General features: G+C 47.8%; 1 protein-coding gene across 8 annotated transcripts in view; it reads left to right on the forward strand.

Moving 5' to 3' along the window:
• LOC119178803 (proteasome adapter and scaffold protein ECM29) overlaps positions 1-26113 on the forward strand; it is an 881180-nt gene that overhangs the window by 233887 nt on the left and 621180 nt on the right. For all 8 annotated transcript variants that reach the window (XR_012895350.1, XM_075895092.1, XM_075895224.1 and 5 more), the window contains exon 12: positions 25939-26044. Coding sequence is in view for 7 of the 8 variants with exons in the window: in XM_075895092.1 (XP_075751207.1) it covers positions 25939-26044 (106 nt within the window). In the remaining variant the exon portion in view is untranslated. The remainder of the gene's footprint in view (positions 1-25938; positions 26045-26113) is intronic.

The following is a 26113-nucleotide window of genomic DNA, read 5'->3' on the forward strand; positions in this document are numbered from 1 at the left end:
GGTCCCGGTGGGAAGTTATCTTTTCATCCACTTGTCTTTCTTCTTATTCACTTTACAATTATTTATTTATTTATTGAAAATACCTTACAGGCCAGAAGGCATTGAGTAAGGGGGGTTACAGTGAAAAATCGCATGTAAATTTCAAAATAAAATTACTAGTAATAACATCTCTTATACTTTCTTTGGCATCACTGTCTGTTGGTTCTCATTGATGTTTTCAGCCGTGGTATCATCAAGACATGATATCAGACCTTAAATAAATAGTAGCTGCTCTCACCGTGATGAAGGAAAGATTCCAAACAGCCCAAACCAAAGCGCGAACAGATTCCAAAGCCCAAACAGCCTCTGAGTACATATTTCAGTGAGCTGATGGCATGTAATTTTGAACTACGTGCCAACGTGCCCCCACAGGATGAAAATGAAAGCACATCGTAACAGCACTTCTGGTGTCTCTTGTATCAGACTGTTTATCTCACTTCTTGGCCAGAAAATAAAGCAAGCAGAAAAGTACAACTCGTGGGTAACCTGCAATGTTATTCATTTAAAGCTTGTAGGGACCTCACTACTCATCGTAACGGAAGATAACCACGGGTTCAGGCTTAGTGAGCCACCTGGCCGCGTCTCTGTCACCTGCTCACGTGTAGCGCACTGCTCCGCACCCGCACGACTGACAAAGAGTCTAGCGCGACGCAGCAAAAAGCTCCTGCCACGAACATTCACGATAAAGGGAAGACCGCGAGCACGTCGCAGCTGGCAGTGGGGAGCTTTGACACGCCAGTCAGGAAAAACCCTCCGCGACTATGCTGCGCACTCTCACGATGGCCACGGAGTCTGGTTGTGAAAGTTAGGACAAACCTCGTACGTGTAGGGCTCCGGCAAGTGCGGCTTGGCATGGTATGACTACTTCAAACACTAGGCACTGCTGTTTGGCTTAGCTTATGGTAGTGAAGCTGAGACTGAGGTACACACGTTGGACGGGGATGCCTAGGTGCTAAGGCAGGCTATAATCCGGCGATTCCCAAAGCGGACGTGGACGAAGGAAAAACGCCGGCTTACCCAGCGCGCCAGCCAAGAAGGAGAGAACCTTTCCGGCGCGCACGTGATTCGGCCTCGCTGATTCTCGCAGCCCTCGAGAACATGCGCTGCGCCTACGCGCATCTATCGCCACACGCCGTTACCAAAGCATGAAAAAGAAAAGGGAGCGGCCGTACAGCCGAATTGCCTGCGAAATAGTCGCGGGCGTTCCACAGATCTCCACAAGGTATGATTGCAATGTGTATGCAAACAGGTTCCTCACATACTAAATGTGCAATGTCCGGGTTTAGCACACAAGTACGAAAAGAGCTGGAAGATGGGCAAACCTAGTTCTTTTCAATTGTACTGCTCGATTACATGGTTCACGACCCGGAAAACAAAGTTGTGGAGGTACTTGCTCTTTTTGAAGATGAGTGATACACAGTTACTGCCACGCTCCTTTTCTCAAGTTTTGTTATCGCCCCAATACACTACATAGTTCTCAGTGCAAACCGGGCCTGCAGTTTTTGAGAAGCTTCAGAACTGTAGTAGATCATTTCAATAAAATTACGCCCATTCCGCGAACTGTGCAGATAATTCTGGAACCTTTGTCACTGCTAGGGATAATGCTAGAACATTCGATGGCAAGTGTATAAATGCCGACGCGCTTCGCCGCTTGTCAATTGATCGACAGCCGACGCTGCATGCGCCGCTATCAGTGCAAGTGTGCTACCGTAACCCGACTTTCCGTTTAGCGGGCACAGGTTCGCCCAATTAAACAATTTGATTTTACCATTCCGTCTCCTGCCTTCAACCACGTCACGAGTACGTGATATCTGGTGGAGGTGCCGGGTGTCGATTCCAGTACCTCCCACTTGCCCAGCGAGGAGCTGTGAAGGAGCTGCGAAAAAGCCACCGGCAGCAAGGTCTACCACCGGAGCACGGGCCTCTGCAAGAGAAGGCGCGGAAGACCAAAGCCATGACCTCTACTGTGGTGACATTGACAACTGCAGCGTCCCAGCCCGCAATCGTCATGCATCATGCACCCAGGGAACCACCAACTTTCCATGGGTCATCGTTCGAAGACCCGGAGACCGCGCTAGAAACATACGATTGCGTGGCTGCCCTCAACCACTGGGACACTGAAGAAAAGCTCCATTGTGTGTACTTCTACCTGGAAGACACCGCAAGGACCTGGCTTGAAAATCGGGAGTTTGCGCTCGAAACATGGGATGTCTTCAGTGGCGCATTCCTGCAAACGTTCGCGAGCGTCGCTCGCAAGGAGAGGGCCGCTGCTTTACTAGAGACCCGGGTTCAGCTACCAAATGAAAATGTCACCATTTTCACAGAGAAATGACTCTCCTATTCCGTCACGCTGACCCGGACATGCCTGAGGAAAAGAAAGTTCGTTTCCTCGTGCGAGGGGTCAAACAGAAGCTCTTCGCGAGACTGATGACGAATCCACGGAACACCGTCCAAGAATTTGTAGCCGAAGCGACCACTATTGAAAAGATTCGGGACATGCGCACCAGACAGTATAATCGTCGCCTGACTCCAGATTGCGCTGCTGCTCAAGCCATTGACTCCAAAGCCCTGCGTGAAACGATCCGAGCAATCGTGCGGGAATAGCTGCGCAAGCTGTTGCCTTCGGCGCAGCCGCAAGTGGATTCGATCGCCGACATTGTGCGAGAAAATCGGAAATCACTTCTAATTACCCAAGCACCACTGCCCAAGCTGGAAGCTATGAGCTAAGCTGCTGCAGTGTGCCGCAACGCTCCTCCCCGTCCACGCCAAAACACGACCCCGCGACCCCCACTGATGTCGTACCCTTTGCCAGCGGACCAGCGCAGTGCGCCAAGGAAAACCGACATTTGGCGTGCACCTGACAACTGCTTGTACTGCTACCACTGCGACGAGGTTGGGCTCACCTACCACCGTTGCCAGTACCAACAGATGGGACTGTGTGGCTTCGCTGTCAATGCACCACGTCCGTAGCCAGGGAGACGGCCACGTGACATTACCGACTACCTGACAGGAACTCAATGGACTCCACGAAGTCCTTCCCATTTGCCGTTGCCCAGCCGCCGCATGTCACCACACCACCGGCAGTACTCTGGCCCAGTGCGAGGCCGGTCTCCCAGCCCGTATTCAGGAAACTAAGGGCAGCAACTGATAGAGGTGCGGTTGCTGTGCGACCAACTTCTGAAGATCCTCCGTCGACAACGCCGCGACGGAGCATTCTGAACACTACGCCAATCAGGCAAAGTCCTGACGTTGAAACCTCACTTACCGAAGGTGACCTGACGAGGCAACATGGAAGCAGCGGAACAAGCCGACGCAGCCGTGATCCGAAGCCACGCCCTAACTGCAATGCGAGACAGCGAACTAGCGACCTCTACGTTCTTATCGACGGCCACAGTGTGACCGCTCTCATCGATACTGAAGCCGACTATTCCGTCATCAGTGGATCGTTCGCCGCGAAGTTGAAGAAAGTTAGGACAGCTTGCGAAGGCCCCGAAATCCGCACAGCCGGAAGTCATCTCGTAACGCCGGCAGGAATCTGCACAGCAAGAGTCACCATTAATGGCCGTATTTATCCTGCAGACTTCGTAGTCCTGCAGCGTTGCTCGAGAGATGTCATCCTTGGCATGGACTTCTTATGCCTCCATGGTGCAGTCATCAACCTAAGAACAAAGTCGATAACGTTATCCACAGAAGAAGCACTACCGCCACGCACGCCGTCGGAAAACCACGCCTTGAATGTGCTGGAAGATAAGTCACCATTTTGCCTCGCTCCAGCGTCATTACTTCAGTCGGTGCTCCTAAGTTACCTAACTTGGAAGGCGTCATTCAAGGCAGTCAGCATCTATTAGTTACCCGCAATATTTGCGTTACAAGAGGAATTGCAGAGCTGTGAAGAGGCAAAGCAATAGTTATGCTCACGTATTTCAGCAGTGAGTACAAACATGTAAACAAAGGAACGGCAGTCACATACATAGAAAAAATTGTGGAAGGCACCAGTGCTTTCGCCCTCGCTGATTCTGCTGAACCTGCTCAGAGGAACCAAGCCCCTCCCTCAGCTTTCGACGTCAATCCCAGCCTTCCGAACCATAAGCAAGAACAGCTCAAGACCCTGCTTCTGCAATACAAAGATTGCTTTTCGTCGTCATCGAAAACTCGGCAGACCCCAATCACGAAACATCGCATCATAACCGAGGAAAATGCCAGAACACTCCGTCAGAGTCTGTACAGGGTTTCAATGCGAGAACGCGAGGCCATGAAGAGACAAGTTGAAATGCTGCGAGATGATGTCATCCAGCCGTCCAAGAGTCCATGGGCGTCCGGCCGTGGTGTTAGTGAAAAAAAACGATGTAACCCTACGTTTCTGCGTCGATTATCGCTGCCTGAACAAAATCAAAAGAAAGGATGTGTATCCTCTACCACGAATTGATGACGCACTTGATCGGCTCTATAACGCCAAGTACTTTTCGTCAATGAACCTCAAGACTGGCTATTGACAAATTGAAGTCGACGAAAGAGACCGAGGGAAGACGGCGTTTATAACACTGGACGGCCTCTTCGAGTTTAAGGTGATTCCCTTCGGTCTTTGCTCAGCGCCTGCCACTTTTCAATGCATTATAGATACAGTACTGGCAGGACTGAAGTGGCAGACTTGCCTTGCGTCATGTTTTCCTCGAGTTTCGACGAGCATCTTCAGGGTCCTGAAGCTGTACTTCAAGCAATCAAGACGTCCGGGCTCACACTGAAGCCAGAAAAGTGCAGATATGCGTACGAGGAGCTCTTGTTCCTGGGGCACGTGATTAGCAAATCTGGAGTTCGTCCCGATCCACGAAAAAGAGCCGCCATCGCCGACTTCCCGCCGCCCACTGACAAGAAGGCAGTGCGCCGATTTCTGGGCCTGTGCGCCTATTATAGGCGGTTTGTGAACAACTTCGCCCGCATCGCTGATCCACTCACTAACCTTACCAAGGCTGACGTGGAGTTCAAGTGGGAAACGCCGCAGAAACGTGCTTTCCAGGAGCTTAAACATCGCCTCCAGACGCCTCCGTTATTTGCCCATTTCGACGAATTCGCTGAGACAGAAATACACACTGACGCAAGCAGCGTAGGTCTCGGCACCGTTTTTGTGCTGAGGGCTGACGGACTGGAAAGGGTTATTAGTTACGCCAGCCTATCGCTATCCGAAGCAGAAGCCAATTACTCCACAACAGAAAAGGAGTGCCTTGCCATCATCATGGCTACGTCGAAACTTGTCCCTACCTCTACTGCAAGCTTTTCAAAGTTGTGAGCGACCACCACGCCTTGTGTTGGCTAGCTACCTTGAAGGACCAGGTCGCCTCGCACCATGGAGCCCGAGACTTCAAGAATATGACATTACCGTCATTTACAAGTCCGGCAAGAAACACTCCAACGCCGACTGTCTCTCTCGTGCCCCTGTGGACCAACCACTGCCCGAAAACCCGGATGAGGACTACTTCTTGGGAATGATAAGTGCCGACGACTTTGCTGAGTGACAGCATGCCGACCCGAAACTTAAGGCCTTAATAGAATACCTCGAAGGCAGAACCGCCGAAGTTCCAAAGGTATTCAAGCGAGCACTTGTGTCGTTCTTCCTGCGAAACGGTCTTCTCCAAAAGAAAAACTTCTCACTGCTTCGAGCCAAGTACCTGCTTGTGGTGCTTTCAGCTCTGCGATGAGAACTCCTGCAGGCCCTGCACAGCGATCTGACGGCAGGGCACCTCGTTGTTTCCCGCACGCTCGTGAGGATACAAGAGAGGTACTACTGGCCACGTCTTACTGCTGATGTCACTCGTTATGTGAGGACATGCCGGGACTGTCAGCGACGCAAGACGCCGTTGACAAGGCCAGCGGGACTTCTGCAGCCCATCTAACCACCTCGTCGGCCATGCTAGCAGATTGGTATGGACCTACTGGGGCCGTTTTCCACGTCAGCTTCCGGAAACAAGTGGATCGTGGTAGCTACCTACTACTTCACTCGCCACGCCGAGATAAAAGCCCTGCCCAAGAGCAGTGCATCCGAAGTAGCTAAGTTCTTTGTCGAAAATATCGTCCTACGTCACGGCGCCCCGGAGGTCCTCATCACCGACAGAGGAACGGCATTTACTGCTGGCCTTAGCTCAAGTGATCTTGGCATGCAGTCAGACAAGCCACCGCCGGACGACAGCATACCACCCACAGACCAACGGCCTCACGGAGCGGCTAAAGAAGACGATCGCCGACATGCTGGCAATGTATGTCGATGTTCAACACAAGACGTGGGACGCAATTCTTCCGTACGTGACCTTCGCATACAACACGGAGGTGCAGGAGACGACGCAGATATCTCCATACAAATTGGTCTACAGAAGAAGCCCGGTAACTACGCTCAATATCATGTTACTCAACGTCACAGACGAAGAAAACCTCGATCTGAGTGAGTACTTCCAGCGCGCCGAAGAAACCCGACAACTCGCGTGCCTTTGTATCAAGAACCAACAGATGACCGACAGCCGCCGTTACAATCTTCGACGACGCTTCATGGAATACCAGCCTGGTGAACCTGTTTGGGTGTGGACGCCGATACGCCGACGTGGACTTGGTGAAAAGCTTCTGCAATGGTACTTCGGACCGTACAGTATCGTTTGATGTCTCAGCCTACTCGATTACGAGGTTGTCCCCGACAGCATCATGAACTCTCAATGACGCCGATCGCGACCTGAAGTCGTCCATGTCGTGCGCCTCAAGCCGTTTCATGCGCGTTAACAAACTGAAACAGTGTTTTTTGTATTATTGCTGTATCATATTTATTCTTTGTACTTTCTTGCATTATTGTTGTACCTTCATCTTCCATTAAAGCATCGAGACGATGCCTTTCTCAGAGGGGGGCAATGCCACGTTCCTTTTCCCAAGTTTTGTTATCGCCCCAATACACTACACAGTTCTCAGCGAAAACCGCGTTTGCAGTTTTCAAGAAGCTTCAGGACTGTAGTAGATAATGTCGATATTATCACGCCCACTCCGCGAACTGTACATATTATTCTGGAACTTTCGTCACTGCTATCTAGCCATATCGCTAGAACATTTGATGGCAAGTGTATAAATGCCGCCGCTTGTCAATTAGATCGACGGCCGCCGCTGCATGCGCCGCTATCAGTGCAAGTGTGCTACCGTAACCCAACTTTTCATTTAGCGAGCACAGGTTCGCCCAAATAAACAGTTTGATCTGACCATTCCGTCTCCTGCCTTCAACCACGTCACGACCACGTGACATCTGGTGGAGGTGCTAGGCATCGATCCCAGTACCTCCCAGTATCCAGTAGTGAGCAAAGCTTTGACCAGTGCTTTTGCGGCAGCCAGCTGCGTCGTCCCGTCTGTTCACGTGTGTCCCAGGAAGACACACGTGAGTTGTTTTGACTGAAATAGATTCGGCTAGTTGTGTTGATCTTTTGAGACTCTCACCTTGGGGAAAAACTCTACATTCGTGTGTTCGGCCACTCCTAGCCACTATAAGACCGCAACGCTGATGTTGGCGCTTGCGACTGAGACCCCTCTCCCACCCCCTTTTGTTTTTTGCGGATTTTTTTTGTCTTTTTCTTAGTATTAATGCCCACCCCCCCCCTCCCCGTTGCGAAAATCTCCCGAATTCAGAATCCTTGAACTTGGCAGGTATGCAAGGCATACAATGAACCTTTCTGCTTGGCTAAACTACATGCCTCATTTACCTGCTGCAATAAATCTACCCCAGGCCCATACCATGTGGCATATGAAATGTTAAAACACCTGCCTACTGAAACTCAAAAAGCTCTCCTCTCCCTGTATATTGCGATATGGTTTTCCAGCCAGCTACCCTTAGCCTGTACGGAAGCTATCATTATCCCGATTCTAAAACAAGGCAAGGACCCATCTTCAGTTTCCAGCTAAAGGCCAGTAGCCTTAACCAAGTGTCTTTGCAAGGTATTTGAGAAAATTATAAACTGGTGTGTGATGCACTTCCTTGAAAATAATGGCCTACTTGACGTATACCATTGTGGGTTTCGAGAGGCTCGGTCCACCACTGACCACCTTGTCCATATCGAAGCACAAATTCGCGACGCTTTCATTCATGAGCAATATTTTCTTTCTGTGTTCCTCGATAAGGAAAAGGCATATTGTGACGACGCCAGATTGACGAGCACACAAAGCGCCTCAAACAAATATCGATATCGATCGCAGGAAACAGACTGCAACCACTTCTCTGTCTTTTGCCCTCAGCCAAGGACACTCGCGTTGCTTCGTTGTCCTCACCACTGGCACATACGCACAGCATTATTTCCCCTTAAAAAAAAACATACGTCCCGATGTTAAATGTTCGAGAAGCAAGGCGAAACCGAAACTGCACAGTTAGTCACTGAAAGTAAGGCTTCATCCGAAGCACGTGGACAATTTCTGGTGAATGTCTGCACCACTTCGAACACTGCACGCCATTCAGAACAACCTCGTAGTTGTCGTCACTGATGCGTCGCAGAACCTTGTAGGGTCCGAAGTATCTTCGCAACAGCTTTTCGGAGAGCCCACGCTGACGAAGAGGTGTCCAGACCCATACTTTGTCGTTGACGTTGTATATGACGGGTCTGGGCCGGAGGTTCTAATGTTTGGCATCGTCGTCTTGTTGTTTGGTGATTCGCAACCTGGCAAGTTGTCTGGCTTTTTCTGCTAGCTGGGTAAAAAAACTCTTCGACGTTCATCTCATTGCCATCATTTTCATGAGGGAGCCTTGCGTCTAACGTTGTCGTAACCTCGCGTCCGTAAAGGAGACTGAAGGGTGTCTTCCGAGTGGTCTCCTGACGAGCTGTGTTGTAGGCGAACGTGACGTAGGGCAAAATGACGTCCCAGTTCTTGTGCTCTACATCTACGTACATGCTTATCATGTCAGCCAGGGTCTTGTTGAGGTGTTCGGTGAGTCCGTTGGTCTGGGGATGATACGCCGCTGTCTTCCTGTGAGCTGTACCACTTAGTCGGAAAATGGTGTCCAAAAGCTCGGCCATGATCGCAGTACCTCTGTCGGTGATGACTATTGCGGGAGCACCTTTTCTTAAGACAATTGGTTCAAAGAAGAATTGCGCCGCTTCAACTGCCGTTGCCCGTGGCAGAGCGGCTGTCTCCGCGTATCGGGTCAGGTAATCCGTGGCGACGATTATCTACCTGTTTTCAGTGGCAGACTTTGGGAAGGGGCCCAGAAAATCCATGCCAATTTGTGCGAACGGTGTCGCTGGCACTCGGATAGGCTGCAGCAGGCCAGCTGGTTTGATGGATGGTGGCTTATTATTATTTTTTGGCAGTTTCTGGCAAGGGATTGAGCTCGGAAGCCAGGCCTCGCAGACGGCGGCTGAAACGGTGGACTTGTGTGTCGAGGGGTGGTAGTGATTCCGGGCTCAAATGTCGGGTTCGCGAAGGGGTGCCAAGCATGAAGACGTACCCAGCACCTCCACCAGCGTGACGACGCGAGATTGACGAGCACACAAAGCGCCTCAAACAAATACGATTTATCGATCGCAGGAAACAGACTGCAACGACTTCTTCGTCTTTTGCCCTCGGCCAAGGACACTCGCGCTGCTTCGTTGTCCTCAACGCTGGCACATGCGCGCGGCAATATGATACTCCATGGCGCTTTGGCCTCTTGCGAGACCTGTCACATTTAGGTGTCCAGGGTATAATGCTGACAGTCATCGAAAGCTACCTGTCCAACCAGACATTCAGTGTCCGAATCGGCACTGTCTTATCTCGAATATTTGTACAAGAAACAGGAGTACCACAAGCAGGTGTTTTGAGTATCACACTTTTAAAAGTCAAAATGAATTCTTTGCACTTGTCTTTCTCACGCAATATTGTCACAATGCAGAAACAGCAGCAGTTGAATACAGGAAACTCGCTTTAATTGTACCACACTGGCAAACTGATCGGAAGAGAACCTCGTCTTTTTTCTCTCGCTGCGCGTGTTCTTCGTTGTTCTCTTGGTGCTGCATATTCAATGTGGCATTTGCACCCCTCTAGAGAGCAGCGTCCCGATGCTCTTCTACAAAAGACGGTGTTGTAGATGTATGCTGTTCATCAGTCCGAAAAATAGGGCTTCATTCGCACAACGTGCACGATTTCTGGCTTTTGCTGGCGAGTTGTCGAGGGGCTGTCAGGAACGACCACGTAATTAACGTCGCTCAGGCGTTGTAAAACTGTGTAGGGGCCAAAGTACCTCTTCAGCAGTTTTTCAGACAGTCCCCGGCGGCCCCTTACCGAGACTTTGTCGCCGGGCCAATAGACCACATGTAGGTGTCGCAGATTATAACGTAGGGCGTCGTAATTTTGCTGCTGAGTGGTTCGGACGCATGCAAGCTGCCTCGCTTCTTCTGCTCGTTGGGTAAAAGATGCAGCGTCCAAATCGATGTCATTGTAGTCGTGCAGTAGCATGGCGTGAAGCATCGTTGTCACTTCACGGCCATGAAGGAGACTGAACGGCGTTCTTTGTGTAGTTTCTTGCTGCACCATACTATAGGCGAACGTGATATACGGTAGAATATCATCCCAGTTCTTGGGATTCACGTCAACGGACATACTCAACATGTCGGCAATAGTTGTGTTGAGGCGTTCTGTTAAGCCGTTGGTTTGTGGATGATAGGAAGTGGTTTTCCGATGGGCTGTTCCACTGAGCTCAAGCACTGTCTTCAGGAGCGCGGCCGTGAAAGTGGCACCTCGATTCGTTATTATGATTGTCGGAGAATTGTGCCTCAGGACGATATTTTCTACGAAGAATCGTGCGGTTTTAACGGCGTTGCCACTTGACAAAGCCTTTGCTTCCGCGTAGCGCGTAAGATAATCAGTGGCGACTATCACCCACTTGTTGCCAGCATGGGAAGTCGGATATGGTCCGAGGAGATCCATTCTAATTTGGACAAAAGGTACCATGGGCACTTGAATTGGTTGTAATAGTCCATCTGGTTTTAACGGTGGCGATTTTCGTTGTTGGCAATCGAGGCACGTGCACACGTAATGCTTCACAATAGCTGGAAGTCTTGGCCAGTAGTATTTCTGTTAGATTCTGGCCAATGTGCGTGTGTATCCGAGATAACCAGACGTTGGCTCATCGTGGCAAGCACAAAGTATCTCCTCACGGATCGACGTCGGAACGACAAGTAGTAGGGTGCTTCCTCTAGGAGAAAAGTTCTTCTTATAGAGAACACCACTACGTAAGCAGAATGACGGCAGGCTCCTTGCAAATCTTCTAGGGACGGTTGTTGTCCGGCCATTCAAAAATTCTATAAGGAGAAGCAACTCGCTGTCTTCTTTCTGCTTGCACGAAATCGTAGTGGTGACGACGGCTGCTACAAACGCCATGCTGTCATCTTCTGTGTTATCGCCGCGCTTTATCGGTGACCTTGATAAGCCATCGGCGTCGGCGTGCTGCCGTCCGGACTTATACACGACCGTCATATCAAACTCTTGAAGGCTTAAGCTCCACCGTGCGAGCCGACCAGACGGGTCTTTCAAGTTGGTCAGCCAGCAGAGGGAATGATGGTCGCTGACTACGTGGAAGGAACGACCATAGAGGTACGGACGAAACTTCATAACCGCTTATACGACAGCAAGACACTCTTTTTTCTATTATGGAGTAGTTGGACTCGGCACGGGAAAGCATCCTACTAGCATATGCGATCACACGCTCGGCTGAGTCTTTCCACTGGACGAGTACAGCGCCTAAACCCATGTTGCTGGCATCTATGTGGGCCATGGTAGGAGCATCCTAATCAAAATGAGCAAGCACAGGTGGCGTCTGCAGACGTTGTCAGAGATCGTCGAATGCCGCCTGTTGGTCGTCGCCTTATGTGAACGAAACGTCTTTTCTTGCGAGTCGTATTAACGGCGAGGCTATGTGGGAGAAATTGGCAATAAACTTTCGGTAGTATGCGCATAGGCCTAGGAAACGCCTGACTGTTTTCTTGTCTGCTGGCACCGGAAATTTTCTGACGGCCGCAATCTTATCGGGATCAGGTCGAACACCTTCATGGCTCACCACATGGTCTAAAAATTGGAGCTCCTTGAAACCGAAATGACACTTCTCGGGTTTCAGTGTAAGGCCGGCAGACCTTATTGCCCTGAATACCGATAGCAGCCTGCTCAGGTGTTCCTCAAGTGTTTTTGAGGAAACAATGACGTCGTCCAGATAGAGCAGACATGTCTGCTACTTAAGGCCTGACAGAACGGTATCCACATCAGTCTCTGAAATGTTGCGGGGGCTGAGCACAATCCGAATGGCAAGACTTTAAATTTATAAAGCCTGTCAGGCATTACAGAAGCCGTTTTTTTCTCTATCTCGCTCGTCGACCTCAATTCGCCAACACCCACTTTTGAGGTTCATTGACGAAAAATAGCGTGCATACCTCAGCCTGTCGAGTGAATCATTGATGCGCGGTAATGGGTATACGTACCGTATTTACACAATTGTAAGACAACTCGAATGTAAGACGACCCCCCCAAAATCGCATCTCAAAAAAAAAAAAAAAAAAAAAAAACTCACGTAGGCTGCAAGCTTCACCTCTAGTTCCGGAAAGCGGCCAGACTTCGGCCCGCCAAAGCCACGGCGCTTGGAGTCGCACCAGAAAATTTCCTCGCGCTGAAGCTGCCACTTCCGCACCACACATTCACCGATTCCGAACTTTCGTCCTCGTGTCACGGCACTCATGTCAGACAAAAGTGACTCGAGAGAGCCGGTCGTGGACACAAGCGACAGGAGCAGGCGGCGACGCGCCCGCTTAGAAAATTGTATCACAAAGAGGAGCTCTTCCATCAACTACCAATACCCCCCCCCCCCCCCCCCCTACGGCAGCTCTTCTATCGATTACCGGTGCTCCCTCAAGAGCCGTGCGCTCGTCATAAAGGCACTCGTAATGCGCGCAGTAGATGCTAAAAAAAGAAAAGCTTTTGTTTAAGCACGCGGAAAACTATGCGCTTTGGGTTGAGCGGGAAACTATTCGAGATGACAATACATATGGTTCGTTTTCGATTCTAAGACGACCCCCCAACATTTGATTGTCAAATTTGAAAAAAAGGGTCGTCTTACAATCGTGTAAATACGGTATTTCTTTCTCACATGGTTCAGCTTGCAGTAGTCGACACAAAATTGCAAGCATCCGTCTTTCTTTTTGACCAGCACTACCGGCGATGCCCAAGGACTTCTTGACGGCTGGATGACGACATCATCGAGCATTTTCTTCACTTGTTCCTGGATTGCTTCGCGCTCTTTCGGTGCTACGCGGTATGGGTTCTGTTGTATTGGCCTTGCCGTCTTCTCTGTTATTATCCGGTACTTCGTCAGTGGCGTTTGACTGACCCTCGAGGTCAAAGATCTACTAGACGCTGTCTCTGCGCTGGTGACATATCCGTGCTTATGTCAATGGGTGGTGGGGCTGACGTGGCTTTCGGCTCGTCCTGTTGTACTACACAGCACTCGCGGATTTCAGTGATCTCGTCCAAGGAGGCAACTGTAGTGCCTTGTGTAATGTGTCGTCGCTCGTTGGTAAAATTCGTCAACAAAACGTCCGCTTCACCGCACACAACATTGACGATACTTCTGGCAATTGCAACACCTCAAGAAAGTAGAAGCGTCAATACTTGTTCAGCGATTCCCTCTCCAGTATTCTGCTCGCGGTACGTGACTGAGGTACAGTCACATCGCCAATGACTCGCAGGGATTTTCAGTGTAGCACTGCGCTTTGATCCGCTGAAAAGGTCGGTACACCATCTGGTATATTGATGATGGCACCATATTCATGCAAGAAATCCATCCCCAAGATTGCCTGTTTGCAACACTCAGAAAGAACAACGAAAGTTGCGACGAAAGATGCATCCCCTATCTTCATTCTTGCGGTGCACTTTTCGGTAGGTGTGAGTAGCGGCCCTCCAGCTCCTCTAATCTGTGGTCCTGTCCATTCCATTCTAACCTTCTTGAGCTTGTGTGCCAGACTCTCACTCAATATTGAGAAGTCCGCGCCAGTGTCAACCAATGCCATGACGTCATGTCCGTCAATCATAATTGCAACTTCGGCAGTAACAACCCCATCTTTCGTCGATTCATTGAAAATGTGTCTCTCTTCGCTCGGCAGTATTGGGGGATTTTCAGCACCTCCACTATTTGCAACCTTCCCCCTGAGGTCGCTGCTTTTAGTTTCTCCGGCGTGGATTAGGAGATCTCCCTCTTGGCATGTCAGTGGTGCTCCATCTAGAGGATGGAGAACAACGCCCAGGAGAGGGTGAGCGCGACCGAAACCCAGGAGGAAAATCCCACGGGGTCATGACACTCGTGTCGACGTCAGGTGTTTCGTTGAAATGGCGCCGAAGAATAGTGGAACGAAACTAGTGGAACGAAACCCTTGGTACCCTGCGATGCGATACGGGCAATACCGAACGATTTGGCCTGCTTCCCCTCAATGAAAGCACAGGGGCCAATGGTCCGGGGTACGCCAGATGTCAGTCTTGCGAAGTGGTGGCCGCCTCGGCGTTGTAGTTTCCCTATAGTACCAAGGCGCTGTCGGCGGATGTTGCTGGTGGTACTGATGTGGTGTCGGCACGTTCGCTGGCTGTCTGCGGACTATGTCTGCATAGCTTGCTCTGGGAGTGCTCGTGTACGGCTCAGGAAGCGAGAGCGCTTGCCTGATCTCCTGGCGTACAACTTATGTTACTGAGGCGATCCCGCAGTCATTCGGTTTGGCGACGAGCTTCTTGACCTCTTCTTGTATGATTTCTTGTATCAGTTGGCGCAAAGAACCTTCGTCGGGTGTTGTTGCTGTGGTCTTGGCTGCCACGCTGATCGGTGCACTGTGGGTTGGGCGGTCATACTGGCGATAACGTAGATGCAGTGCGCGTTCGATAGATGTCACCTTCTTGGAGAATTCATCAACACTTGTAGGCGGGTTTCGTACGAGACCAGCGCAGAGCTGCTCCCTAACGCATGAGGTGGCTAACCTTTTTGGCTTCCGGCATATTAGGATCTGCTCGACGAAATAGCCGCGCCATGTCCTCAACAAACATCGTAACGGATTCATTTGGTTTCTGAATCCGTGACTCGAGGAGACGCTGTGCGATTTCTCGTCTTTCAGTGCTCGCGAAGGTGTCTAAAAACTTCTGCGGGAACTCATTCCAAGACGACCACACGCGATTCGTGAACCATGTTCGGGCTCCGTCTTGAAACAGAAAATAAACGTAGCCCAATTTCTGTGTGGTGTTCCACCCGTTAACATTCCTCGAGCCAGTCATGTGCGTCCTCATATGCGTTTCCGTGGAAGTCAACCGGAAGTCGGGGGTTCAAAACAGTTACCTGTGTCGTGCTTGGGCTGGACATGTTGGGGCCAGTGCTTCCAGGCGCCGTCATGCTTTCTGGCACAGTCACGCTTTCCCGCAATGGACCGAACTCCGGGCTGAGGCCTAACAGGCGGCGGTTGCAGCGGTGAACGAGGGTGTCGATGCGCGGAAGTCTTTCTGGACTAGATGCGAGGCTGTTGTCAGGCGTCCCGAACATGTACCCAGCACCTCCACCAGTGTCACAATGCAGAAACAGCAGCAGTTGAATACAGGAAACTCGCTTTGTACCACACTGGCCAACTGATGGGAAGAGAACCTCATCTTCTTTGCGGGTGTTCTTCGTTGTTCTCTTGGTGCTGCATATTCAATGTGGCAATATTTTTTACTACATATATGTCGATGATGTACAGGTTGGTTACAAATCTTGCAGCATCTCAATGTGTCAACGTCAAGTTTAATTAGGTTTGAACAAAGTTTCTCAATGAGCAGATAAGAATGGTTTTAAACTAAACGCAAAAAAGAGCACTTGCATCTTGTTCAGATGAAAAAAGGGCCTCCATCCTGACCCCGTCATTGACCTGCATGGTCACTGTTTGCCAGTGGAGACCGAGCACAAGTTTCTTGGACTAATATTAGACCGAAAACTAACCTTCATCCCTCACACGAAGTATTTAAAAGACAGGTACCTAAAAACCATAAATATTCTGAAAGTGTTATCACGCACTACGTGGGGTAGTAACAGGAAATGTCTGATGAATTTATATAAAAGCCTTGTACGCATGCGCCTAGATTACGGTGCCATAATCTATCAGTCTGCGACACCATAAGCCTTAAAGATTCTTGACCCTGCCCACCATTTAGGCGGGTGCTCTCTAGGGGTGCTTTTCGGACCAGCCCCGTAGAGAGCCTGTACGCAGAATCAAATGAATGGTTGCTCCATCTGTAGAGTTGTTACATGTCTTTTACATTCTACGTCAAGTTTAACACTGATGGGGAACATCCCACTCACCCCACAGTTAATGATCTGTCCAATTATATCTTGTTTAATAACTGTTCTTCGCTGAGACAGCCCTACCCGCTCCATGTCAGAAGGCTCGCTGAGGAAGCAGCTGTGCCACTTGTAGAACACCGTTTGATGGCTCCGGCAGTATATCCGCCACCATGGAAGTGGCAAGTTATAGACTGCAACCTATCTTACGTGGAAATCACCAAACATGCACCTACTGCACATATCTGCTCGCACTTCCTCGAACTACAACACAAGTACACATGTCCAGAATTTTTAACAGATGCTTCAAAGTCTCACACTGGTGTGTCCTATGCAGCTGTTTGCCCATCCTTGTCTAACTCTGGTATTAATGCGATAGCCTTAAAGAGCTCACGTCGCAGAAAACCCGCCGCCGACGTCAGCCCCGTTGGTTGTGAGTGAAAAATTGTCTGTACATCTGTGACCGAAAAATCAAGTTACCAAGATAGCCGCAAGAGGCTGCTACTTGTTCACGCGTGCGCGCGCAATCACACTGAAAAAGTTGCGCGTTTGAAAAAAGAAAAGTGCTCAAGGTCACGAGGTGCGGTAGTTTCTTTGTCGTGCCACCCCTCCCTGCTTAGCTTCCAGCACTTTCGTCGGGATGAGAGAAGAGATAATGCAATTTGCAGCATGCGACAAACCCTTGTAACTCCACTCGCACTGATCGGATTCCTAAAATTTTTGCGGCTTCGAATTCGTGAGGCAATAAGCTATTCTAAAGAATTCATTCTTTTGTTACTTGAAAAACTATTTTAGGGCCCCTTTAACGCATTTTGTTGACAGGTGCCACAACGAAAACGAGCCCATTCGGTGATAATAACGCACGCTGATCCAATCTACTGTGTGTTTGTGTGCATGCATGTGTACGTAACAAAACATATGATTAAGTATGCACTTAGCGGTTGAAGGGTTCACTAGGGGCCGGATTTCGCTATCGCGTTCAACTCTTAAAGGCGAACCTTAAGGGTCTCCCAATTTTTCTGCACTCCGAAACAAGCATCTTTACAGCTGAGGCTCACGCGGTATCTGTGGCCGTCAAGCATATTAAGGAACTGTGACTACAATGCGCAGCAATATACACAGATTCGCTGATTGTAGTAATGGCTCTGAAAACTCTGCGAAAACATAAAAATCCTGTCCTTGTGTCTTTGTACTCGTTATTATGCACGATCGATGCTCTTAAATGGCATGATGTAGTGTGCTGGGTGCCAGAGCACTGCGAAATCGCTGGAAACGTGTTGGCAGATCAGTGAGCCGTCTATGCTCAACACAATGCTGCCGGCAATACATACATCCGTAGCTGTCCCTGCACTTGATCTGAAACCTTTTCTACGACGGGAGCTTAGGGCATACTGGCAGTGCCTGTGGGATAGCCAAACAGAAAACAAACATGTTATCAAACCGAGAATCGGAAATTGACCAACAATATCCAGATCACGCTACACACAGTCACAGAAGACTACAGATAAAACACACACACTCGACAAATTCATACCTTTTGTGTGGTGATGATTCACCATTGTGCGAGACATGGGAAGAACTGCTAATGGTTCTCCTAATCCTTGTCCAGTGCAGTGATTTAGATTCTCTCAAAAAAAAGCACTTTTTATTGCCCTACCGACAACAAATACCCTTGCACCCATCAATGTTTATCGGTAGCATGCCCCTTTTTCCACATGAATTATTGCTGGCATTTTTAAAAGACGTACATACTTTAAACGTCTCATACCCAGGCGCTCCGTAGCACGATCTGTGAAGAGAGATCGCTGCTGCGGTGGCTACATCTCCATCATTGTTTTACTATATCACTACGTTTCGCCATTCGCTCTAACTTCACATAATTCACGCTAATCTCATGGTTTTAATTAGGCTTGTGTGAATTTTAATGTTCGAACAAATAGTTGAATATTCGAATTCGCTTCGATTCGAATTTAAATCATCGAATATTTTTGAAGTATTTGCAATGAACGAATAAATGTATATTAATCCGCATGTTACTGCCTGTAAAGGTGGTTTCACTGCAATGTATTGGTGCTAAGTCATGAAAACACTTACGTAAGGAAAATTCACTTTGCCGCGAATCTCCCCTTTAAATTTAGAGGGGCCCTGCAACACTTACTGAACATCGTCAGAAAACGCTGCCGATCGGTAGTCGAGACTACCGAGAAGACGCGAGGCAAAGTATCACTGCACGCGGCCTGTAATTCACAGTAAATTTTCAAAGCTGAAAATTGCTTTCTTTCCTTGGCAAATGACACTACAAGCTCGAAAATCACTTGTCACAGCCAAGAAGGAATATACGGCTCTGGTCACATCCATTGGCTGATTTGAGCATGGCGTACTCGTCGTTACTGGAGCCGTTGCTTGAAAAGCCATGTATTCGAAGGGAAAAAAAAAGAAAGAGGTGCTCAAGGTCATGAGGTGCGTGTGACGTTGTTTCTTTCATCGTGCCATTCCTCCCTGCTTAGCTTCCAGCTATTCATCGGGACAAGAAGAGAGAATACAATTGCAGCGTGCAAAAAATTTTTGAAACTCTGCCCATACTGGACTGAAACTAGAAACTTTGCGGGGGTATATTTGTGAGGCAACAAGCATGTTTACTGGCTCCATGGCTACTTGAAAAAGTGTTGCAGGGCCCCTTTAAAAGAACATGTTACCCTCAAATCAATTCAATTTATTAAGCTTGTTATGATGGCTTATATGCTCCAAGTATAATAAATTTTAAAACATTAACCTTTTCAGCCCTGGATTTTTGTTTTGATAGGGTAGATTTTTCGTGAGTGTTCTAGGGGCGAAGCTCCTTAAGGCGTGGGCTGTGCGTCCCCTGTATGTAGCCACCTCTCGTTTAGTTCTTGGAGTCTCCACTAGATGGCGGTACCGTCTCCCGTATGTCGCCTCCTCTCGTTTAGTTCTTGCAGTGTTCACTAGATAGCGGCACCATCTCCTGCATGTAGCCACCTCTCGTTTAGTTCTTTCAGTGCTCACTAGATGGCGGGACCTGTGGCTGATGATGAAAAGATGCAAGATGTTATAAAATAGGAATGATGTCACATATGCCACGTGTCATTGGTGGAAGGCAATCGTTCGATTTAGTGGGGCGACGTACGCTAGGGGGAGCATTGTAATAAAATCGAGTAGGCAAAATGTACGGAAGATTCATGGTTTACCAGGTTTTCCTCCCACTCATCATCATTCACTTCGTGGATATGGTGGCACTTTTTCTTGTAGTTGGGTCTTCAGACGACCAAAAACCAAAAATTTAGCCAGTGGTGCAAGCATTTTTTGAATAATTGACGTGGCATCTAATTAGGTCATCAAGGCTTAGTGATTGGAAAATGAAAAAAATTTGCTTCTTTATTTCTGCTAAATATTAGTGTACACAAAATGGGATCCAAGGACTTACTTTTCATCATTATACTTATTGAAACAGCGTCGGTACGACGTCCCGAAAATCGCACTTACCCACCTCACCTTACAAGCCCCAGCTTCACCGAAGACTTTTCTCGCGCTTCTTGTTATTTGTGGCTTGTAGCTCCCCAAACATGCCCCAATTTTGATGTCAATTGCAGTGGGGATCATTGAAAAACCATTGCACCAAGAATGAGTAGTATTGGTTACGTTTTCGAAATGATAGGGGAGATTATGCGCGATGGTGTCAATTGACACCGCCAGGGCCCAAAGGGTCAAGTCTCTTACAGGTTATCACTCGAATCCTACCGAAACTACTTCTTAAGGTTGTTTCGACTTCCTTTGAACGAAAAAAAAAGGCATTTGCATAGAGCCCTTATTTCAATTCAAAAGAACTATTGTGCGGGTTAGGAAGGTCATGATAAATATTCCCTTTTTTTTGCATGTCTTGCATACCATTCGAATTAGATTCAAAATTATTCGATCAAAATCGCTATTCGCTTCGAACCTAAAATTCAGTATTCGCACAAGCCTAGTTTTAACGCGTCTGTTTTTACCAGAGTTAGCGCGAGGAATTTTAAGGCCCTTTTGCAGCTATTTATCATAATCATTGCTCGCATCACTTGTCCATTGACCTGGCGCTCTTTGGCCATCAAATGGCCCTTGCACCATAAAACACCACACACCATCATAAATCATACTAATGAGGGTCAGTGTGCGGCATCCCAAAAGACTTTCTTTTTCTTACTCATGCACATGGGCATCACTACTGTTTCCAATCATGCTGTGAGCAAGAAACACCTGCACCAACCAGCCTAACAGCACGTTTTACTGAAGAGACATCTAGCTGCTGTGAGCTTGCCACGAAGTGCTTCCCAGACAAATATCAGTGCGTGTTTTGGGGCTTGACCCAACTCGCCATATCTGTGACTGCGACAAGTGAATGTGTACGAGCTGTGCCAAGCGCACGTGCTAAAGGTGCGCCTGCCAAACCTGTGGCCATTGTGCTTGATGAGAAGGCATCTTTAAATGATTTTCTAGACAAGAAATTGGTCACAAAAGAAATTGTTTAGTGCTTGGACAGTATAGCAACCCATGCTTCTTTTGTTTACCACTCAAGGGTCTGTTTCAAATGTGCAGAGTTTTCGAAGCAGACATACCGATCATATAACTTGCTCTAAATCATTATAAAACTGGAAATGGGAAATTTGGAAAAAAAAAAAATCGTAGACACTTCCATAATTCACTTTGAAGGATGTGTCCAGTTGAGTCAAGTAAATGTCCAATTTATCCTGATGTTCACCAAAAGTTGGGGTGCAGAGTCTCGTAGCCAGCCAGTGGCCATGAACATTGGCATTTTGAGGTGGACGCTACATTTATCGACCGAGAATCTCAGCATCACCAGATCACCTCTGCTCGTGGCTAGGGCAGCGAAAGTTGGTAACTTTAATTCCATCTTTGTCACCACTGTTGTAGTGAGCGACAGCACTTGGCAAGGAACAGATGCAGAGCAGCTTTATTTGGCAAACAACAAAATACATGACACAAGACAAAGACAGCACGACATATTGGACAGATGTTGGCACCGCACATCTTATCACATGGTACTGACTCCTATAATGAGAACTTAGCAATGAGTAAAGTTATATTTTCCGTGAAGAGAATTCTAGGTAGCTACTGACTCCTAATGAGAACTTAGCAATGAGGAAAATTATATTTTGCGTGAAGAGCGTTCTAGGTGACAGAGTCGTCACATGGTAGAGTAGGGCAGTGAGAAGTAACGCACAGGAATGTACCCGAATTAATGCTTTATCAGCAACTCATTGGCCTCTTCTTTTTTTAAGACATATCCCAACTGCTCATTGCTGTCCAGTACAGTTATCTTCCCCGGGAAGAAAGAAGCTATCCCGGCGACTTATGGGTAGCAAGCACAGGCAGATCATAGTAACACTTTAAACGTTCAGCATGCACAGTATCATGCTTCTGATGGCCCTTGTCTGAAGGTGCTTCTAAGGGTTCAACAGTATAATTCACGGGAGACATTTGCTTTACCACACAGTATGGACCCTGCTATTTCAAAACAAATTTTTGTGACAATCCAAGGCTTGTGGCAGATGCCCCAAGCCATACTAGCAAGCCAGGATCATAAGATGCAGGGGCGACCGCAGGATCTCGGCGGTGCTTTTGACGTTGCTGGTCCTCAAATATGAACATGCGGGAAAGCTTGCGGCATGCTTTTGCGTGAGCAGCTTCAGAAAGGGATGGATGTTTCGTGGCATCAGGGCTACATGAAAAAATAGTGTCCATGGTGGAGGATGGCTCATACCCATAAAGTAGAAAGAAGAGAGAAAAGCTCGTGATGGCCTGCGTGGCAGTATTATGGGCATATGTGACAAATGGGAACACATGGTCCCAGTTGGTGTGGTCAGACGCGACATACATAGTCAACATGTCACCAAGAAGAGTTCAATTAAAATGTTCCATCATTCCATTACTCTGCGGATGACATGCACTTGTGGTGCGGTTTGTGAATTATACGGCATTTTTCGGCGAGAGCTTCAATGACGTCATGGAGAAACATTCGGCCTCTGTCACTGAGTAATTTTCTTGAGGCATCGTGGTACAGAATGACGTGGTGCAAGACAAACGAGGAAACAACACCTGCAGTAGCACGAGGTAAAGGTGAAGTTTCTGCATAACGTGTCAGATGGTCGATGACTTGAATCACCCATTGGTTGCCATCAGAGGTGCTCGGTAAAGTATCATAAAGATTGATTTTTACATGATCAAATACATGGGTTGGGTAAGGCAAAGGTTGCATTGGGGCAGTTGAACAGCGAGAAAGATCCTTGCCACGTTGGCATGCGACCCAGGAGTGTACACAGTGATTGACGAAGTGGCACTTGCCGTGCCAGTACTAGCGAAGGCGTAGGCGCTTGAAAGTTTTAAATACACCTGCATGCACGCATTGTGGCTCATCATGAAACGCCGCACAGATGTCCGAGTGGAGATGCCGAGCAACGACAAGCGACCTTTTTTGGCGGTTGTAAGATGATTGCTGCGGTTTAAAAGTCCATCATGAACAGAGTGTTGTGCGTGGCGATGCAATGCCTGGCTGAACATAGAAACAATGCCTGGTTTAACATAGAAAGTTGAACATAGAAACAATTCATTGGTCCTTCTTCTGCTCGGAAAGCAAAAGCACGTTGGTAGCAGAGAGGGAGGACTGGGCTGGCGGTGTGTTAGGGGAATTGTTCTCATTAGTGGAAAGCGAGACAAGGTGCGTGCGTCGGGAGTGTTTTCTGCCGAAACGATAGACAAGCGATAGACGATAGACGTTATATTCTTGTAGCTGTAGTGCCCATCAAGCGAGACAACCTGAAGGCTCTTTTAAGGAAAAGAGCCAGCCTAGGGAATGGTGGTCCGTTATTATGTCTGTATAACTGTTTTTTTTTTATCGGAACAAGCGTCTCTTTGTTACATTGCCTAGTCATTTAGACTGCAAAATATTGATTATTTATTTTTTGGGAGGCCATATTTGTCAAAAATTCAATGAAAAGTGGTAGTTACGCCAGCCAGAATAAGTGCCTAACGGGTGCCTGAATTCAGTAATGCATTGGCATTATCGTAACCGAAGGTTGGAGCTATGCAGTGAACTAGGATAGATAATATACAGTAAATATCAAGGAAGGTATGTTAAAGAACTCCTAAAGACAGAGAAAAAATGCCAATTTAGACTGAACTTGTTTGCAAAATTAGCTTGAATTAAAAAATAATTGATCAAACTCTTTTATCCTGGTTCACTGCACAGATAAATATATTGTACCGAATTTCAGTTCGAAACATACACTGAGAAAAAAAGTTATGAAAGTTGTCGTCACATGATTCTGAGCAAGCTCTTATTTTGAGGAAAACATAAACAAAGATTTCAGAGCGGGCACAAGATGTCATAAACTTCGCACAGAGTCCTGAAATGCACCAGGTTCATAGGTGGGTTCTTCTTGAATAGCATTCTGGTCTCCTTTTTTTCGTGTGACTGCTCTTCTTTTCTTTTTGGCCTTTTTCGTCCCATCTGCTGACTTGCGTTTGGCATTTTGCATGCACTTGTGATCTCTGACGATGCAAGCTTTCGTAGTGTAGTACCGTGGTTTTATGCCAGCTTGCCTCAGGATGTCTAGGGTGCTTACACTGTCATTATTGAAGTGTACAGCATCATGCAAGGCAAACATTACTGTAAGCAAGCTTACGTAGACCTCTTTGGGAGCCCGCTGCCATATCAAACCATTAAAGCATTCATTTGCATTTGGTGTCCTTCCATGCAAACATTTCATCGGATGTTCATCCGAGCTCAAATCACTGTACAAAGTTATAACTTTGTCGAGCACATCATTCAGAAATCCTCCTTTGTGCACATACTTTCCATGGTCGAGTGCTTCGACCCTTCTGTACCCACACCAGCTGTACGGTTCAAGTGGGCACAGACCATGTCTCGAATGCTTGTCGGTAGAGCTGCTATAAAAAAGACTGGCAAGGGTAGCCTGCTCTATTGCAGAAGAGTTGCCCACATTAGTTCTTATGGCAATGCCATAGTAGTTTTGCAGACAGCCAATGAGGGCATCAGTGAGCTTACCCCTACCCCTGAGACCGTGCACTGCCTTCCTCAGTTTGCTGAGGTGACAGCGAACACGCTTCTGGAGCTGCCCAATGCATTCCAGTTTGTGGAAACTGTCCTTTCTATACATGTATCTCACAGCGGCATAGCTTTTTGAATCACCATCACCGCAGAATTTCAGGTATTTCAAGCCTCTTTTTGGCTGCAACTTTTCAAATATTTGGTACAGACCAATTCTCTCTATACTGCCAGCACTTCCTTCATGGTTTGCTTAACAGGAAGTGTGCTTTGCCTGCTATTCCTGATAAGAAGCACATTCTGGCCTAAACTTCCTTTTAGTTTTACAAGATTTACACGAGCTATAAAGGGCCTCAACATCAATGGCTTTTTCCGTGTCAGCAGAAATCACAGACACGCATACCTTCAAAGATGAATGGCCACGCTTAAGCCATGTGCCATCATCTGAAAGGCCACACTCAGCACTGCCCACAACACGACGAAGCTCCACAGGAGCATCAGCCATAGATTTTGACGCAACTTCTTCTGCCGCTGCAGAAAGCCAAGATGAGAATTTGTCGTAAGCAGAGTGACATGAAAGAGTGGACATGTTCATGACTTTGGCAATCTTTTCACACCTACGTGCCCTTTTCCTAACTGGCGCATCGCGTAAACAAGACGAACATCATTTTCATTAGCACGTCCCACCTTTTAGATGGATTATATGAATGCTCGAACCCACAGTCAGTACATGCGATCGCACAAGTTTAACACATCTCTTGATGAAAGCATTCCTCGAGCTTCAGCATTGGGTTCATGCATCCAGGGCATGTCGGTGATGAAAACCTGAAGAAAAAATTATGAATGTTGACAAGCCTGTTCCCTTGGAGCTAAGAATTCATCGGAGCCTTGTACGTTTTCGTAATGTCCGCAAGCTTCCTCGCGGTTGCCGAAATATCCACACCCATGTCAGAAGGGAGCCTCGTCGTCATGTAGAGATTTTCACCAAACTTGCGCTTCCTTGCCTTCTGAGTTCTGCACTTAGGCATGGTCCAGGTGGCCTAAGAACACACACGTTGCAGCATTCACACGGGGAAGAAATGCAGAACGATGCCTGACGTAGCCCGGCCAAGGTGAACAACAAACATTCCATGAACAACAAACATTCCATCTTGCATCCCCCTTGTGGCTGTTTTTAGACATTTAAAAACAATTTGAAACACAAACTTATATATCATGACATTCTCCTATGTAACAGTCAACATAAAATTTATGAAGTATTTTGAGTATTATTAATATACACGAAAAACACTTAATTTCGAAATCAACACATTGTGGTTTCAGTTTCGGTATACAAGTATGGGGCATAGAAATCTGGCTGTAACTCGCAAGCTAATGAATATAGGAGGATAATTTTTATTGCTACATGTTTTTGAATGTTCGGGTGTTCAGGAAAAACAAAAATAAAAAATATCGCAGAAAAAAATTTTGGCTTTGAACGGTGGCTTACCACCATGGTGATGTGTCATTACAGCCAAGAGGAGATCCGGCGGGAGGCACTCAAGGCACTGTACCCTGCAGCCGAAGCCAGCACGCAGTTCCCACCGTTTACCGACATGTTGCAGCTCGTCCTTAGCAAGGTGGGACTTGTTTTGGGGCAGTGCAGCATGGCTCTTTCAGCCGAACAACAGTTTGCAGGCACTTGTCGC

Source organism: Rhipicephalus microplus, chromosome 1 (assembly GCF_043290135.1).
Source record: "Rhipicephalus microplus isolate Deutch F79 chromosome 1, USDA_Rmic, whole genome shotgun sequence".
NCBI classification, from domain to species: domain Eukaryota; kingdom Metazoa; phylum Arthropoda; class Arachnida; order Ixodida; family Ixodidae; genus Rhipicephalus; species Rhipicephalus microplus.